The sequence below is a fragment of the Engraulis encrasicolus genome, chromosome 14 (genome assembly GCF_034702125.1).
Source record: "Engraulis encrasicolus isolate BLACKSEA-1 chromosome 14, IST_EnEncr_1.0, whole genome shotgun sequence".
NCBI lineage: Eukaryota > Metazoa > Chordata > Actinopteri > Clupeiformes > Engraulidae > Engraulis > Engraulis encrasicolus.
This window is the reverse complement of record NC_085870.1, coordinates 457,502-476,271: the sequence shown is the minus strand read 5'-3', so window position 1 is coordinate 476,271 and position 18,770 is coordinate 457,502. Positions and strand designations below refer to the sequence as shown.

The 18,770-nt window shown below is 45.4% G+C and overlaps 1 protein-coding gene across 1 annotated transcript in view; it reads left to right on the top strand.

The window, feature by feature from the left end:
* LOC134461944 (sodium- and chloride-dependent neutral and basic amino acid transporter B(0+)-like) overlaps window positions 1-17,999 on the top strand; it is a 22,568-nt gene extending 4,569 nt beyond the window's left edge. The window contains exons 3-14 of the mRNA XM_063214766.1: window positions 588-719; window positions 2,120-2,278; window positions 5,314-5,482; window positions 8,987-9,119; window positions 10,721-10,861; window positions 11,766-11,994; window positions 12,238-12,363; window positions 12,644-12,762; window positions 13,943-14,042; window positions 16,323-16,432; window positions 16,753-16,920; window positions 17,651-17,999. Of these exons, the coding sequence (XP_063070836.1) occupies window positions 588-719; window positions 2,120-2,278; window positions 5,314-5,482; window positions 8,987-9,119; window positions 10,721-10,861; window positions 11,766-11,994; window positions 12,238-12,363; window positions 12,644-12,762; window positions 13,943-14,042; window positions 16,323-16,432; window positions 16,753-16,920; window positions 17,651-17,887 (1,823 nt within the window). The 3' untranslated portion in view covers window positions 17,888-17,999. The remainder of the gene's footprint in view (window positions 1-587; window positions 720-2,119; window positions 2,279-5,313; window positions 5,483-8,986; window positions 9,120-10,720; window positions 10,862-11,765; window positions 11,995-12,237; window positions 12,364-12,643; window positions 12,763-13,942; window positions 14,043-16,322; window positions 16,433-16,752; window positions 16,921-17,650) is intronic.
* Window positions 18,000-18,770: the final 771 nt, after the last annotated feature.

Sequence of the window (18,770 nt, the reverse complement as noted above, 5' to 3'; positions counted from 1 at the left end):
GAACAGTGAAAATATGCCCTCTCCTCTCCTCTCCTCTCCTCTCCTCTCCTCTCCTCTCCTCTCCTCTCCTCTCCTCTCCTCTCCTCGCCTCTCCTCTCCTCTCCTCTCCTCTCTTCTCTTCTCCCCTCTCCTCTCCTCTCCTCTCCTCCTCTCCTCCTCTCTTCTCCTCTCTTCTCCTCTCTTCTCCTCTCTTCTCCTCTCCTCTCCTCTCCTCCTCTCTCATCTTCTCTCCTCTCCTCTCCTTTCCTCTCCTCTCCTCCTCTCTCCTCTCCTCTCCTCTCCTCTCCTCTCCTCTCCTCTCCTCTCCTCTCCTCCTCTCCTCTCCTCCCCTCTCTTCTCCTCTCCTCTCCTCTCCTCTCCTACTCTCTTCTCCCCTCCTCTCCTCTCCTCTCCTCTCCTCTCCTTCTTCTCTCCTCTCCTCTCCTCCCTACCACTCTCCTCTGCTGTCCTCTCCTTTCCTCTCCTCTCCCCTCTCCTCTCCCCCTCTTCTCTCTCCTCTCCTCTCCATCTTTCCTCTCCTCTCCTCTCCTCTCCTCTCCTCTCCTCTCCTCTCCTCTCCCCTCCCCTCCTCTCCTCTCCTCCTATAGGTGCGTTCCTGATCCCCTATACCATCATGTTGGCGGTGGCTGGAATCCCCCTCTTCTTCCTGGAGAGCTCATTGGGCCAGTTTGCCAGCCAGGGACCAATCAACGTGTGGAGGGCGGTGCCTATTCTGCAAGGTGAGAGAGCGACTTACTCGGAGTATTGTGGAGTTATGTGCATTCCAATATGCTACCTTGCCTCCTCCACTTGTGCTTGTGGCCTCGGCTCACCTTCTGGCCCCTCCTCCGTGGAGAAAACAATAAAGTTTCCCCGCTGTCAGCCTAGCCAAAACAATTTTTGGGGGACTATTCTTCATTCACCATCCAGTTTGCAAATGAGAAAATGACTTAACATTTGAGCTTTTGCGAGATATTGAAATATAATGCTGTCGCTAAGCTAGTGATCCATTGACTTTCACTAGCTTAGCGACATACTCCCTCTTTTAACTTGTCTTAAAGCAAGACAATGCTTAACATGAAAAATAAGACACTTTACCACCTTTATAAACCCCAGCCAACGGTTTTGACTGTATTAAGCCCCAAAATAGTGGCATACCCCTTTTAAAGAGGTAGAAATTACAAAAGATGTCTTGTTAATACTCGCATCGGAGTTGTGATGGTTGTAAACAAAATCTAAAGGTAGTGGAAAAGGGTATTAAATGGTAGTAAATTCACTTCAAGATTGGTGTATATACCTTTTGTTGTGTGCTGTGCAATGCTGTGTCACAATGCCCATGGACGTTTCCCATGTGGGCTTTCACTTATGGAGTCTCTTGCTCAATACAAAAGCAAACAACGCCATATACTTATCTCATAGGATCTCCTGCTGTTGCTTTATATAGCTGGCCTCAGTGTTTTTGACCTATTTTTACTCTCGTTACTGGCAATTGTCTTAGTGCCCAGTGAAAAGACAAGGTTATGTCTTCAGTGCCCAATGAAAAGACAAGGTTATGTCTTCAGTGCCCAATGAAAAGACAAGGTTATGTCTTCAGTGCCCAGTGAAAAGACAAGGTTATGTCTTCAGTGTGGGCCAAGGCCACTAACAGTTTTGTTAATGAACAAACCAAGATACAAAGCCTAAATGTGTATGTAAAGTTAAAAAGAAATGCTTAAAAGGGTTTAGCTCTGAGATCATGGCCTCATAAAGTGCCCCGGTCTTCCAGTGAACCGCTGTAACGGTCTTTGAACAGCCTTAGAACAGTTAATACTACACTACTATGACATTTACACTGGGCCTTTAGTAACACATTGCAGCTTCGTGATTGCCATTAAGGTAATAGCTAATTTGTTTTAACAGGAGCCATATCGTAACTTTATTAAACCTGAATTAAGATTGGCTTTATTGCTTTTCGATAATGCAACAGTTCGAAACTGTTTTAACGCTCCCTTGTTTTTGTTGTTGTTGTTGTTGTTGTTGTTTTATTTGTTTTTTTAATTCTTTTATGTGCTTGCAGGTGTTGGCATGACCATGGTGCTGGTGGTAAATACATTATAACACTCCCTTGTGTTTTTGTTTTTAAACTCTCTGTGTGCTGCAGGTGTTGGCGTAACCATGGTGATAGTTAGCACGCTGGTGTCCATCTACTACAACGTCATCATCGCCTACAGCCTCTTCTACCTCTTCGCCTCCTTCCAGTACCCGTTGCCATGGAGCTGCCTCGCCTGGTACGGAGACAACTGCACCTCCTCGCCCCGAGGTAAACGGCTACATCCTATACGTAAACATGGTAACTCACCTCGTCGGCCCCAAGGTAACTAGCCGCATCCTATACGTAACCATGACTACTGCACTTCTCGAGGATGTAACTAAATAGATCGCCCGAGGTAACCGCATCTGATGGGTTACTATGACGACTGCACTTTATCACCCTCAAAAAACTAAAGGTGTTTAATAATAGTCTAATGCTGGGGATACATACACAAATTTGGCAAAGTTAATTTCTATGCGAACAGAAGCGAAGCAAAGCGAAAATAATATACATCTATTATGCATAATTATGCATATGAGGAACAAATTTCACCCGTGGTGCCCTATCAAATCAACAAAGTGATTCAGTTTGATTCGCCGTGACTAGCTGATCACCGTTGCATTGTCAGAATGGAACACTGCTGTAACTGCACCTCTGCTCCTCAAAGTACCGTAACTAACCTATGCGTAACTATGACAACAGCGCTTTCTTGTCCCGAGGTAGCTGCATCTTATCTGTAACCGTGAGAATTGCACCGACTCACACCCAGCTAATCTCATTCTATCCGTAACTACGGTAACTGCCCCGTCTTGCCACAAGGTAACCACATTCTACCTGTAACCATGGTAACGGCACTGCACTTCCTCGTTGTGAGGTAACCACAGCCCATCTGAGACCACATTGGTAATCAAGGCCCAGAAACAAAAGCATCTTATCCATCACCGTGACAACTTCACTGCCTTGCCTCAAGGTACCGTAACCACATCCGTTGTCGTAGCAACCACCGGACTCGTGACAAGAGAGTGGTAAAATAGGTTTCCTGCTCTGTGATTAAAGCCAGATTTGATGGTAGTCAGCTCGGTGGTTAAACCAAGAATCCATTAGTAGCTGGCTACTATTTGCTGTGTATGTATGTTTTTGAGAGTGAGAGATACAGAGAAAGATAAGGAGACATGCTTCAGTTTTAAGTCTCCGGGATCATAGACCTTTTTTTTCTTGACTTGACGTGGGTGTGCGCGCACCTGTGTGAGTGTGCGTGTGTGTGTGTGACTGAGTCGTGTGTGTGTGTGTGTGTGGTAGTAGTGTGTTGTGGGCAAACACTCTTGCCCAGGGTCTTGTAAATCCAACAGAACCCCCCTGTCAAACCAGTTAGTCCAGTTTCGCCGTCGTCTCCTGGGCTACCGAGGTGTCTAGAGAGAGAGTGTGTGTGTGTGTGTGTGTGTTTCCTCGTCGTCTCCTGGGCTATTGGGGTGTCTAGAGTTTCCCTGCACATGACTATCTAGCTCATTGGTTCTCAAACTTTTTTGAACAAACGCCCCTTTGGCCGCGCCATAAGCCAGGTAACGCCCCCCTGGCCTCACCAAAAGCCAGATAACGCGCCCCTGGCCTCACCAAAAGCCAGATAACGCCCCCCTGGCCTCACCAAAAGCCAGGTAACGCCCCCCTGGCCTCACCAAAAGCCAGATAACGCGCCCCTGGCCTCACCAAAAGCCAGATAACTTAGTATTAAAAGATTAAATGGACTAATGCTCCTCAATGGCAAATAAGCCCTGCCCCCTGAAGAAGGCCATTAGGGCCGAAACGCGTAGGCATTGTAGCCAAATAAAAGAAAGTAAAAAAAATTGCGACCTTGAGTGCCTCAGCATTTGTCTTTGGACAGCATTTGGACCAAGCCCTGCCCCTCTCAGCTGTATCCTCCCTAACTCCCCCCTGGGGGGCTATACCGCCCCCGTCGAGAAACTCTAATCTAGAGCTTACTGTAGTCATTCAACAGGTTTTCAGAACAAACGTTTTGTTTAGCAACAAGACAAAGCACTAAATGGACCAGGTGTGTGTTCCTCTGCATTGACATAACTTCCTTGTATAGTCTTAGAAAATGTGATTATTGTTCAAAAGGGTGGCACAATAGGCTTGTAATTTTGAAAAGTAGTGAATGGGTGTTTTAAGACTGTTTTGTCCAAACTTCGTGAGGGGAAAAATCATTTAGAATAATGTTCCAGTTGCCTTTCCACTCCAGTTGCCTTCCTGAAAAGTTTTACGGTAATAATAATAATAATAATAATAATACTTTCGTTTTATATAGCGCCTTTCAAAACACCCAAGGACGCTTCACAGAGTGTTGTGTTGGAAAGTGTGAGTGTGTGTGCGCATCAGTGTGTGAGCATGTGTGTGAATGCATGTAAGTGAAAGTGCTTGTGGAACTAGCAGCCATAAGCCTCCAGGAAGAGATGTGTCTTAAGGTGTTGCTTAAACATGGCCAGTGAAGGGGCATTCTGGATGTGGTCGGGCAGATTGTTCCAAAGAATGGGAGCAGCAACATGGAAGGCTCTGTCACTGGTGGCCTTGAGCCTGGCACGAGGGACGATCAGCTGGCCCTTGGAAGAGGACCGCAGGGATCTTGAGGGGTCATAGGGGTGAAGGAGGTCAGTGAGGTAGTGGGGTGCCAGACCATGGAGGGACTTGAAGGTTAGGAGGAGGACTTTGTAGGTAATGCACACGGGACACACGAATTTGCGAACTTTGCCATTCATTCCCATGAGCGAGGCGAAGGCAAGCGAACAGGAGTGAAGCGAAATTATTAAAGAAAGTTTAATGTTATGCAAATGAGGAGCGAATTCGCCTGCCGGGGCCCAATGAAATCAACAGCAGAACTGTTCCATTCCATTTGATTCGCTGCGACAACTTTATGACGGTTGAATTTCGCTTCTCTCGCTTCGCCTCCTATGTGTCCCTACGGTTAGTCCCCTTCCGCTAAATGGGGTCTTGGGGTAGTTGGTAATCTGCTAGTGATGTTGGCTATTATTATTATGTCTGTGATTGTAAGTCTTTTTGGATAGACGTGTCTGTCAAATGCAATGCAATGTAATGTAGTAGTTCCTGTGCACTTTGTATCCGCAGGTGTTGTATGCTATGTCTTGGCAGCCGTGGCCTAGTGGTTAGAGAGTTGGTCTTTCAATGTAGGGGTTGCCGGTTCGAATCCCCCCTGATGTAATGTGCTCTCTGTTCCTCTTTGCAGTTAATGTGCTCTCTGTTCCTCTCTGCAGTGTGCAGCAACTTCAGCGTGGGCGTGAACTCGAGCCTGGCGAACGTGAGTGTGAGTCTGGGAGAGGGCCTGTTGGTCCTGAACTCTACTGGCGACAACTGCACACAAGAGGGCGCCCTCGCCACCCTGCTCAACACCAACACCAGCAGCCCCAGCGAACGCTACTGGGAGTGAGTACTGTACTACAACAACACAACCACAAACAAACAAACAAACAAACCACTACAACAACACAAACAAACAAACAAACAAACAAACCACTACAACAACACAACCTCTAACAAACAAACATTTGCATATGGAGTGAGTACTACAACAACCAGGGTTCCCACTGGTGCTTGAATTCTTTGAAAAGGCTTGAATTTCAATTAAGTGATTTCAAGGTTGTGAAAATGCTTCAATTTTTGGTGAAGTGCTTGAAAATGCTTGAAATTTGTGTCAAGTCAAACTCAGTAAGCCAAATATTAGAAATAAATTGTTCAGGTACATCATTTTTAGGGTGTCGAATGGCAAATCCCATCTGACATCTCACTACCTCAGATTTTTGATTAGAATGCAGGAAATTGCTGCTTATAATCACAACATTTTTTACACCCCCTTCCTGCGACCTATTAAAGGTGCTGGAAAACATTTGGTGCTTGAAGGTGCTTGAAAAGTGCTTGAATTTGTTCATGAAAAAGGAGTGAGTACTGTACTACAACAACAAACAAACAAGTATTTGCATATGGAGAAAAGGAGGGTCCCGAGGCAACACTGCTATTTACTTTTTATTTTTGACTCACACCTTGAATGAGCCCTGAGGAAGGTCAGTAGAGCGAAAGCTTGGCCTATTATTAAAAAGAACACCGGTTGAAGGAGAGGATTGTGCACATCCCAAGGAAAGGTGCAGGACGAAGGTCAACTGTAGTTTTCAGAGTGAGGAGTCCGCACACTTAGAATCATTTTTGTTGTGTTTTATTTTTTCATAGGCAGGATAACATTTCGACCTCAACAGTCTTCTTCAGATTCTCTATCTGAAACTGAAGAAGACTGTTGAGGTCGAAACGTTATCCTGCCATGAACAAATAAAACACAACAAAAAGGATTCTCTGAATACTACAACAACACACCCACAAACAAACAAACAAACAAACAAGTATTTGCATATGGAGAAAAGGAGGGTCCCGACTCCGAGGCAACACTGCTATTTACTTTTTATTTTTGACTCACACCTTGAAAAAGACTCGAGTCGAAATGCGTCGGTGCGTGTGGAAAAAAGAGAAAGTAAAATAGCAGTGTTTGTTGGCTCGGGAACCTCCTTTTCTCCATTGAAGTTCTGATGCCCTCTACCCTTGAAGAGCACCTGCAATACATTTGTTTGAGACCAAAGGCAACACTCTCCTCTCTCTCTCCTTTTATGAGTCTGTCACATTACACTTGCCATACTAGGGATGCACCGATACCGATACTGGTATCGGTATCGGCACCCGATACCGCTCATTATACTCATACTCAGGGGTGCACATAACTGGTACGCAGGTGCGCATGCGCACCAAAAATTAGCAATGCGTACTGCCACCTCGGTCACTACAGCGCACTTGCGTACTGACTATCTCAACAGACTGTTGATGTTGGTGAATGGTCAAACATGTCCAAAAAGAAACAGACAACAGTAGCCTAATCAGTTTCTTTGGAGTTTCGTCAACAGCAAAGAATTGAGTCAGAGATTTAAAAAACAAAACTTTCCGAGAAGTGGCTCCAAGTGCCGTGGCTTGAGGCTAATGCGCAATCGTTCCGTAGCCTAGTGAAAGCATGCATTCCGTGTGGAACAGGTAAGGGACACGATGTGTCCCGTTTTCTCATGAATGCCTAAAAATAGACATGTCACTCGCATATCAACTGTAAATCTAACGACAGTCAGCGCGAGCGCGACCGAGTTGAGCTCCTGGCTCTCTCCTCCTCCCTCCATCATTATGGAATTGTGCCGTCTGTTAACTCCCAGAATGGACGCGCACCCCCGTCATTCTCATTGGCAACTCCGATGCATAGAAGTTAAAAACTGAAAGCATGCATCCATGCGTGTGGCTTCTTAAATGCACGCAGTTCCCGGCCAGCTCCACTTCTTAATTTCGTCAGCTTCCTCCCACCATATTCCAAACGGACACCGCATACAAGTTTATTCCTCCTCTGTGCATCAGTTAGCAGGCATGACGGCAAAAACAGATGAAATCCAGACAATAATCACTTCACTTGAAGATGACCTGTTGACCATTTGTGGGCTAATTAAGATTTAAAGAATACCAAACTAACAACAAATTTGATTAGGCTACCTTGCACCAGTTGCATTAGCCTTCAAACAACATGTGTCAACGTTCGTGGTGATCATGTTTGATCCTTCGACCCTGCAGACAGTAGACTTTTTTTTTTTTTTTACCACGGATGAGGTGCGTACTAAAGCATATTTGCTTGTCACGTTCTGTGGACTTGAAAGCATAATGGAAAAAAGTGCCACCTCATACATTTACTAACATTTAAATCTACATGGAAATGGACAATAAAAATATCACAGGTGGAAAAAAACAAGGCCATGCATATAATGGTGGTAAAAGGTATCAGTATCGGTACTTGGTATCTGCAAGTACACATATTAATGTACTCGTACTTGTATCGGTTTTCAAAAATGTGTATCGGTGCATCCCTATGCCATACTGAACATATCATCATCATATCACACTTATTATATACTGGGAGTGAGTACTACAACACCACAGCCACAAACAAACAAACAAATATGTGCATATATGGGAGTCTGTCACATTGAAAGTAGGGTTGTCGTATCGGATCGGATGGATCGGATAGGCTGCCGATATTGGCAAAAAATGCGGATCGGTATCGGATCGGCATGCACAGAAAAATCCGATCCAGAATTCCGATCCATTTTCCTGTTTTGTGTTTATTAATATCTGAAAAAGCAGGTCAGTTTCTAATTAAACCATTGTGTATTACTCAACGTCACCTAATTCAGTTGGCTAGTTGTTACTAAGAGTAAAAACCCTTTTCAACATGACTGTGACAACAAAGTAAGTAGGCTAAATAACTTTCAACTTAAATACTCTGATAGGCCGGTATTGGTATCGGCCGGTATCGGAATCGGATCGGAAGTGAAATAAAATATCTGTATCGGATAGGAAGTGCAAAAACCTGGATCGGGACATCTCTAATGGAAAACGAAAGTGAAAGCCCATTGGGAAACTCCAACTCCAATTGTCATTGACTCAGCACTCCTCAGCACACAAGTGAACACTGCACACAATGAAATAGCATTTATGCCTCATCCGTGCAAGGGGGCAGCCCTCAATGGAGTAGTGCGGCGGGACGGTACCATGCTCAGGGTACCTCAGTCATGGAGGAGGATGGGGGAGAGCACTGGGTGTGTGTTCTCATGCATATGCAATTTTGTGTGTGTGTGTGTGTGTGTGTGTGTGTGTGTGTGTGTGTGTGTGTGTGTGTGTGTGTGTGTGTGTGTGTGTGTGTGTGTGTGTGTGTGTGTGTGTGTGTGTGTGTGTGTGTGTGTGTGTGTGTGTGTGTGTGTGTGTGTGTGTGTGTGTGTGTGTGTGTGTGTGTGTGTGTGTGTGTGTGTGTGTGTGTGTGTGTGTGTGTGTGCGTGTGCGCGTGTGTGTGTGTGTGGGTTCCAGTGAGTTCGTTCTGCAGCGTACCCCCTCTATGGATGAGTCGGGGCCGGTGGTGTGGCACCTGGCACTCTGTCTGCTGTTGGCATGGATACTGGTGGGGGCCGCACTGTTTAAGGGAATCAAGTCCTCCGGAAAGGTAGGCCTACTGTGTGTGTGTGTTACCAATTTTCGGCGTCTAGGGCTGTGTCTCAAATGCCACACTTGTGCACTTGGGGCACTGTTTTTCAGTTCCTAGGGCGCTCACGCTGAAAATGTCAGTTGAGCCAGTGCACTGAAAGTGCCAGGATGATCCCCCAACAATGCCAGAAAAATGCAGTGATTGAATGATGGACACTGCACGCACTAAACGGCGGCCATGTTGAAAAAGAGGAAATGTGGCATTCAGTTCAGTAGAAGAGTTTGGTCAACAGTCTCCTAATTCTGTAAGTAATGTTGATGGGACACCAACCTTTTCATGCCAACCAAAGTATTGCATGTGTTATTGTTGACCTTTGGGACAGATAGTGTGGGACAGCAGTGGCCTGGTGTTGGACAACCGTGGCCTAGTGGTTAGATCAGAGGGTTGCAGGTTCGAATCCTGGAAAAAGGGAGTGGAAGGGTGGGATTTCAGCCTGCAACCCTCTGATCTAAAGCCCATCTCCCTAACTACGGAGATGAGCTTTAGATCAGAGGGTTGCTGGTTCAAATCCTACCCTTCCACTCCCTTTGTCGCTCCATGAGCAAGGCCCCTAACTGCACATTGCTCCAGGTTGAAAATAAAAATGATTTAACTTGGTTACCATTAGAGCTCCGAAGTCACCCGGAAACATGTAGGTGACTGTAGTATTTCTTGTTAGCATTTAAAGATTTTCGGGTTTCCATTTGCGAACGTGGATGGGGAACGGAATGGATGGAATGGTAAATTAAGGTGTGTGTGCAAACACACGATTAGCGAACCCCTGCAAACTGACGAGGGTATTACAAATAGGCTGTAGGGATGACATGATTGATNATTTTTGTGTCAAACGCAGACATGAATACGATGTTGCCATCACATGCTTAACCCGGAAAACTGGCAGACTACAGGAGGGAGATTTCACAAGCCGTGACCATGCTAACCCACGGCAAACCGCCACAAACCTTCCTAGTACGAGACTTTGGAAATATTTCTAACTAAGCTCTGATACAGGTTGTTTTTCACTCCTGGTAACACTCTTTTGATTAAACGTAAATAGTGCCATACTTGCAATTACTCCAATCGCCTTGGTTTAGTAGTATACTTTCAAAACTTACCATCGAGGAGAAGTTTGCTCATGCGACTATAGCTCACGCGAGAATGTGAGATGTAGTTCCCAAAAATTCACGAGTAGCCAAGGTATAGCAACATTACTTTATTATCGTTATGTTTAGGTTGATAAATACACACGTGTTGTTGTGCTGGTCCATTTGATACCAAGGAAAGGATGCAGGGATAGGCGAATGGCGGCTGTTAACGTTTGTCTTATATTTTTGTTAGCCCAATGTTAAAAATTATATTCCTGGAAACCGGATTTCCGTGAAAATGCTAATCCGCGCATACAACTCGTCGTCACCCACTTCGGAGCTCTATTGAAAATGCTTGGTAAAGCTGTATGTAACAGTGCAGTTACTGTTGTGTCCAGTAGGTGGTGTCCTTATTTATTAACAGTGCAGTTCCTGTGGTGTCCTCTAGGTGGTGTCCTTATTTATTAACAGTGCAGTTCCTCATGTGTCCTGCAGGTGGTGTACTTCACGGCTACGTTCCCCTACGTGGTGTTGCTGATCCTGTTGATCACGGGTTCCATCCAGGAGGGGGCCAGGAACGGCATCGAGTATTACATAGGAACACAGTCCAACCTCACCAAACTCGCAGAGGCAGAGGTAACACATTATATATTATTGTCATACTGTATATTTAAGGCATATCTTAATTAACTTGAAGAGCATCGACTTTTACATAGGAACACAGTCCAACCTCACCAAACTCTCAGAGGCAGAGGTAATGTAGATATGATGTGTTTTGTGCTGTGCTATTGGAGTACTTGGGGTGTAATGTGAGGGCTCCTAACTACAAATTAGTTACTACTCCCATTGGTATCTCTGGTGACATCTGTTCCTCTACTGGGGTGTTCAGGCCGACAGAGAACTCGGAGAGCTCATTTCCGCACCGCAAGGTGTACCTAATAGAACTCCGCACCGCAAGGTGTACCTAATAGAACTCCGCACCACAAGGTGTACCTAATAGAACTCTACCCATTTCCGCACCGCAAGGTGTACCTAATAGAACTCTACCCATTTCCGCACCGCAAGGTGTACCTAATAGAACTCTGGCCATTTCCGCACCGCAAGGTGTACCTAATAGAACTCCGCACCGCAAGGTGTACCTAATAGAACTCCGCACCGCAAGGTGTACCTTTGAGAACTCCGCACCGCAAGGTGTACCTTTGAGAACTCTGCACCGCAAGGTGTACCTTTGAGAACTCCGCACCGCAAGGTGTACCAATTAGAACTCTGCACCGCAAGGTGTACCAATTAGAACTCTGCTCATTTCTACACCGCAAGGTGTACCTATTAGAACTCTGCTCATATCCGCAACGCAAGGTGTACCTATGCCATGTCTTCTTGCTGTTCCCAGGTGTGGAAGGACGCCGCTTCTCAGATCTTCTTCTTGTTGTTCATCGTGTGGGGCGCTGTATTGATGTGTGTATGTGTGTGTGTGTGTGTGTGTGTGTGTGTGTGTGTGTGTGTGTGTGTGTGTGTGTGTGTGTGTGTGTGTGTGTTACAGGTATGGAAGGACGCGGCGTCTCAGATCTTCTTCTCGTTGTCCATCGCGTGGGGCGGTGTCTCGGCGCTCTCGTCCTACAACAGGTTCCATAACAACTGTTTCCAGGACGCCATCGTGGTGTGCGTCACCAACTGTGCCACCAGCATCTTTGCCGGGTTCGCCATCTTCTCCATCCTGGGGCACATGGCACACGTCTACAACAAGCGCGTCGACGAGGTGGTGGCAGCAGGTGCGTGTGTGTTTGTGTGCGTATGTGCGTGCATGTGTGTATATATGTTTCTGACCCAATTTGGCCTATTCTACATACAATACAGTCAGTATGCTTGTCTGTGATTCAGACAAAACACTTTGCTATTGAAACTTTTGCTGTGTGTGCGTGTGTGTCTGTGTGTGTCTGTGTGTGTCTGTGTGTGTCTGTGTGTGTGTGTGTGTGTGTGTGTGTGTGTGTGTGTGTGTGTGTGTGTGTGTGTAGGTTTTGGCCTGGCCTTCATAGCGTATCCGGATGCTCTGTCTCAGCTTCCTGTGTCTCCTCTCTGGTCCATTCTCTTCTTCTTCATGCTGCTCACTCTCGGACTCGACTCGCAGTTCGCCGGCATCGGTACACACACACACACACACACACACACACACACACACACACACGCACGCAAGCTGATTAAAACAGTTAAAGGAAAGAATTGTTCAAATTGTTCAAATCCAAAGTATAGAAGTATATTATCACAAAACGAATATCTTGGCTGTGCAGCAGTGTATCAGAACAACGTTTCTACTACTTTCACAGAAAAGTTTCTATCTCTGTGTGTGTGTGTGTGTGTGTGTGTGGGGGGGCGCGCGCGCGTGTGTGTGTGTGTGTGTGTGTGTGTGGGGGCATGTTTCAGAGGTCATCGCCACATGTCTGCAGGACGCCTTCCCATCATCCTTTAAGTCCAAGAGGGGGCTGGTGACCATCGGCGTGTGTGTGGTCATGTTTCTACTTGGACTGCCCTGCGTCACGGGGGTAGGAACTAACACACACACACACACACACACACACACACACACACACACACACACCTACTCTTCTGCTATTGAGTAGGAGGTCGCACTTGTCCTACCTGGATATTTCAGCTCCCGTTCCTGGCAGTTGAAGTGGGAGTTCTATAACCATGGCAACCGCTGCGGTTTAGCTGACTTTAGCGAGGTGTTTTGATACGAGCCAAAACAGCCGTAACAGCTATTATTCTGGCGTATGGTACATTGATGTTGACACAATATCATGCTGTAACATGAAGATGTTGAGTTAAAAGGGCTGTTTGGAACAGCTGCATTCAAGATAAATGACGTTTCACTTATTTATTGACATTTTAATTAACGGCTCCATGGCCATTATCATCCGACATCAGTTGCTTTATGTGGGAGTAGTGCGAGTTCCCTCGACTTTGCTCGTTGGACCTTCCACTTTGACTGACGTTTCAGAGCGTTTTTCGTAGAAGGAGGTTGGATAATTGGATCTTCTAGCCGGGCTCTGCCCTACTGGTGACGCAACGCCTTCGGCTCAGCTGCACACAGTAGGGCCAGGAGCTTTCTCAATCCCACTACGGCGGGATCTCCACCCACTTTGTCTGGAACCAATCAACTGAGCATTTCCAACCGTCCTGGGTAGAGGCAAGTTCAAGGCAGTGACGTGGTTTATGCAGAGACGTTCTATTGGGTTAAGATTCATTATGGTGTTAAGACAGGACCTTAGCAACAACTTGCTAAGCATCAACGGGACACTCCTGCCAGGGAATCTTAAGCTCTGGTGTTTTGCAATTTGGACTCCTCCCCCGGATAATGTGGTCGTTGACCATCTACGACATCCCAATCACATATCATACTCTGCTCCTGTCTGTGTGTGTGTCTGTGTGTGTGTGTGTCTGTGTGTGTGTCTGTGTGTGTGTGTCTGTGTGTGTGTGTGTGTGTGTGTGTGTGTGTGTGTGTGTCTTGTGTTGTGGAGGACATCATACTCTGCTCATGTGTGTGTGTCTGTGTGTCTTGTGTTAAGAAGGATATCTCACTCTGCTTATGTGTGTGTGTGTGTGTGTGTGTGTGTGTGTGTGTGTGTGTGTATGTGTGTGTGTGTATGTGTGTGTGTGTGTTGCGGAGGATATCTCACTCTGCTCATGTGTGTATATGTGTGTTTTCTGTCTGCTCCACAGGCTGGGATATACTGGGTGACGTTGATTGATCATTTCTGTGGTGGCTGGGTGCTCCTGTTTTCTGGCCTGTTGGAGCTCATTGCACTGGCTTATATCTATGGTAAATATAATCCATTCTTATGTAAGTTATAGGCTTGGCTTATATCTATGGTAAATATAATCAATTCTTATGTAAGTTATAGGCTTGGCTTATATCCAGGGGTGCACATAACTGGTACGCAGGTGCGCATGCGCACCAAAAATTAGCAATGCGTACTGCCACCTTGGTCACTACAGCGCACTTGCGTACCTATCCCTCCTGAAAGATTTCACGAGACTGTTGATGTTGGTGAATGGTCAAACATGTCCAAAAAGAAACAGACAACATTAACCTAATCAGTTTCTTTGGAGTTTCGCCAACAGCAAAGAAAATTGAGTGAGATTGAAAAAAAAAACTTTCCGAGAAGTGGCTCCAAGTGCCGTGGCTTGAGGCTAATGATGAGCGGACAGAAATGTAGTGCCAGTCCCTTGAAATGCGGAATCGTTCCGTATGTGGCAGTGGAGTCATGCGTTCCGTGGTGAACAGGTAAGGGACGCGATGTGTCCCGTTTTCTCATGAATGCCTAAAAATAGACATATCACTCGCATATCAATTGTAGCCTAAATCTAACGACAGTCGGCGCGAGCGCGACCGAGTTGAGCTCCTGAGGCTCTCTCCTCCCTCCATCATTATGGAATTGTGCCGTCTGTTTCTGTTAACTCCGGAAAATGGACGCGCACCCAGTCATTCTCATTGGCAACTCCGACGCATAGAAGTTAAAAACTGAAAGCATACATGCATGCGCGTGGCTTCTTAAATGCACGCAATTCCCGGCCAGCTGCACTTCTTAATTTCGTCAGCTTCCTCCCACCATATCCCAAACGGACACCGCATACATGTTTATTCCCCGTCTGTGCGTCAGTTACCAGGCATGATGACGAAATCGGCAAAAACACATGAAATTCAGACAATAATCACTTAACTTGAAGATGACATGTTGACCATTTGTAGGCTAATTAAGATTTAAAGAATACCAAACTAACACATTTTTTGATTAGGCTAACTTGCACCAGTTGCATTAGCCTTCAAACAACATGTGTCAACATTCGTGGTGATCATGTTTTATCCTCCGACACTGCGGACAGTGGACTTTTTTTTTTTTTTTAACCGCGGATGAGGTGCGTATCAAAACATATTTGCTGGTGCGCATATGAGTAACGCCCTAAAAAAATTATGTGCACCCCTGCTTATATCTATGGTAAATATACAGACATCTATTCATGTGTAAAGCCCTATTCGGACGGGACTAGTTTAAAGGGGCATTCCACCGTGGAGACATGAATATGTATTGAAAGTGGGTCATATACAGTATGTAGTAGAATAGTAGCAGAAATGTCTAATTTGGTGCCCTCTTGGCAGAGAAAATGCAGAAAATGACTTTTTAGTGCTTGTGGATTGGTGACAACAATCCCCATAATGCATTGCAATGCTCAAGTTCCACAGGCCACACCCAGGCAGCTCTGCCAGTGACTTACTGGAGCCTCAATGCTAGTGATTTCAAAAAGCACTGGCACACTGATCTGTGATAAGTCTGTTAGCGCATTAGGTCCAACCCCCTCTGGGCGGATTTGAAAGGGTGGGGAAAAGGCTTGTAGTCTCAACAGAAATCCAGCTCTCTTACACTTCCTGCTACAATGATGCAAAATGATGATTTTTACATCATTGTAGGAGGAAGTGTTAACAGGTGAATACTGATTTCTCCTGTCTCAGGGGGAATTGAGAGAGTGTTGCACAACCATTCAAAAGTATGAAAGTTGTGTCTAGCAATGGAAAGCCTAAAGCAAATGGTTGGAGTGTCCCTTCAATGGAAGGACCTGGGTTAAAGTAACAATAACTGGGAAATTTAGTCCAATCTGAACGCATCATGTCAGTAAAGATAGAAGAGTATGTCGGTAAACTTCGCAGAGAGTTTCACACCTTCACAGCTAATCTATTTGGGTCTAAACCGCTTCATCCAGGACATTGAGATGTATTAGTCTGTATTAGTTAACATTAGTCTATATTAATCTTTATTAATCTATAATATTTCTATTTTAATCTCGTATTATATCTACATTAATGTGTTGGTCTGAATCGCTTCACCCAGGACATTGAGATGATAATATCTATATTAACATATAATATTTATGATCATGATTATGATGATTATTATTATTGTATCTTTATTAATCTCTACAGGTCTGAATCACTTCATCCAGGACATTGAGATGTATTAGTCTGTATTATTAATTAACATTAGTCTATATTAATCTAGAATATTTCTATATTAATCTGTCATTACATCTATATTAATCTCTACAGGTCTGAATCGCTTCATCCAGGACATTGAGATGATGATTGGTCAGAAGAGCGCCCTCTTCTGGTTGTGGTGGAGAGCATGCTGGGTCTTCATCTCTCCTGTAGTCATACTGGTATGTCAACACACACACACACACACACACACACACACACACACACACACACACACACACACACACACACACACACACACACACACGCGCGCACGCGCAAGGCAAGTTTATTTGTATAGCGCATTTCATACACAGGTGCAACAATGTGCTTCATAAAATTAACAAATGCAAAAAGAAAGGAAACAGAGAAGAAAGAAGGAAATAAATTAGAGTCAAAGAACATTTAAAACATTAAGATAAAACACAAGGTAAAAAATAAATAAATAAATAAACACACAAACGCACACACACATTTACACCCTCTCCCTCTGTCTCTCCAGGTGATCCTGGTCTGGTCCCTCTACACGCTTGAGGACCCCACCTACGGCCACGTGCCCTACCCAGACTGGGGCGTCTCCCTGGGGTGGTGCATCACCGCCTTCTGCCTCGTCTGGATCCCCATCGTAGCCGTCTGGAAAGTAGCCACCGCACCAGGAAACCTCTGGCAGGTAGGTACGGGTGTGTGTGTGTGTACATGTGTGTGTGTGTGTGTCTGTGTGTACATGTGTTTCTGTGTGTGTGTGTGTGTGTGTGTGTGTGTGTGTGTGTGTGTGTGTGTGTGTGTGTTTTTCTCTGTGTGTGTGTTTTTCTGTGTGTGTGTGTGTGTGTGTGTGTGTGTGTGTTTTTCTGTGTGTGTGTGTTTTTCTCTGTGTGTGTGTTTTTCTGTGTGTGTGTGTGTGTGTGTGTGTGTGTGTTTTTCTGTGTGTGTGTGTGTTTTTCTGTGTGTGTGTGTGTGTGTGTGTGTGTGTGTGTGTGTGTGTGTGTGTGTGTGTTTCTGTGTGTGTGTGTGTGTGTGTGTGTGTGTGTGTGTGTGTGTGTGTGTGCGCATGCATTTGTTCATTCAGCTCTAACTTACCCACATTTGTAATAAAGCAGCTCAAATCTCAAGAACCTGAATGCAGCGTACATGTGTCTCCATGTGTCACTAATTTGGATGAAATTAAATGTGTCCACTGTCCTCTTGCAGTGCGTGAAGTCAGCATGTCTTGTGTGAATTTGTGTGTGTGTGTGCTTGCGTGCGAGCGTTTGTGTGTGTGTGTGTGTGTGTGTGTGTATTGTCCTCCTGCAGCGTGTGAAGTCAGCATGTCTTGTGCGTTTGCTAATATGCGTGCGTGTTCGTGTGTGTTTGTGTGTTTGTGTGTGTGTGTGTGTGTTTGCGTGCGTCTTGTCCTCCTGCAGCGTGTGAAGTCGGCGTGTCGTCCGTCTGAGGAGTGGGGTCCGTTCCTGGAGATCCACAGAGGGGGGCGCTACAGCAACAGCCAGGAGCCCGTGCACTGGAGCAGTGGTGGGGGGGAGGTGCACTGGGGGAGCAGCGGTGGTGGGGAAGAGGAGGTGCAGTGGAGGAGTAATGAGAAGAAGAACGTGGACATCAACTCTGACATGTTCATCATCTCCAATAACAACACGCGACTATAAGAGACCCAATCTGGAACCCCCACTTCTCATAGCCTCGATGCATAATACATCCGAAGATTGTTGATGAGAACAACCTTCCCTCAAAACCCTGCCCGCTTTGATTCAAAACACATCTTTGACAAAACATTTTGCCCTCCACCGGGTGGCGCTGGTTCACCTGGCTACCCTTCTCAGTCAAAAGCATCATTCAGGGTTCCCGCGGGTCATGGAATTTCCGGAATATCATGGAATTTCATGAACGTTTTTCCAGTCATGGAAAGTCATGGAATTTTACCATTTTGCATGCACAGTCATGGAATATCATGGAATTTTGTTGACAGTTGTGTAGAAGCAAAACCTTTTTTAATTGTTTCTTACTGGTTATACTACAACGCTTCGCCAAAGATCGTTTGGTTTCGTGCTGTAATGTGCAACATTCTAGAATGCAATGAGCCCACTTAAGTCTGGCGGTGGCTCGACGGTGAAGATAATCTTCAGTTTTTACACTTTTAAATTTTTTTTTACGTCATTTCTTTTTCCCGAAGTGGTCATGGAAATTCATTTTTTGGGTCTGGAAAGTCATGGAAAATCATGGAATTTTATAGCTGAATTAGAGTGGGAACCCTGATCATTGCTAACCCGTTAGCATCGTAGCAGGTTGCCAATGGGAAATTGCATTGCTAACCAGTTAGCATCCTAGTAGGTTGCTAATGGGAAACTGCATTGCTAACCAGTTAGCATCCTAGTAGGTTGTTAATGGGAAACTGCATTGCTAACCAGTTAGCATCCTAGTAGGTTGCTAATGGGAAACTGCATTGCTAACCAGTTAGCATCCTAGTAGGTTGTTAATGGGAAATTGCATTTAGCAATTAATTAATTAAGTTGCTAATTTACGTAATTAGCA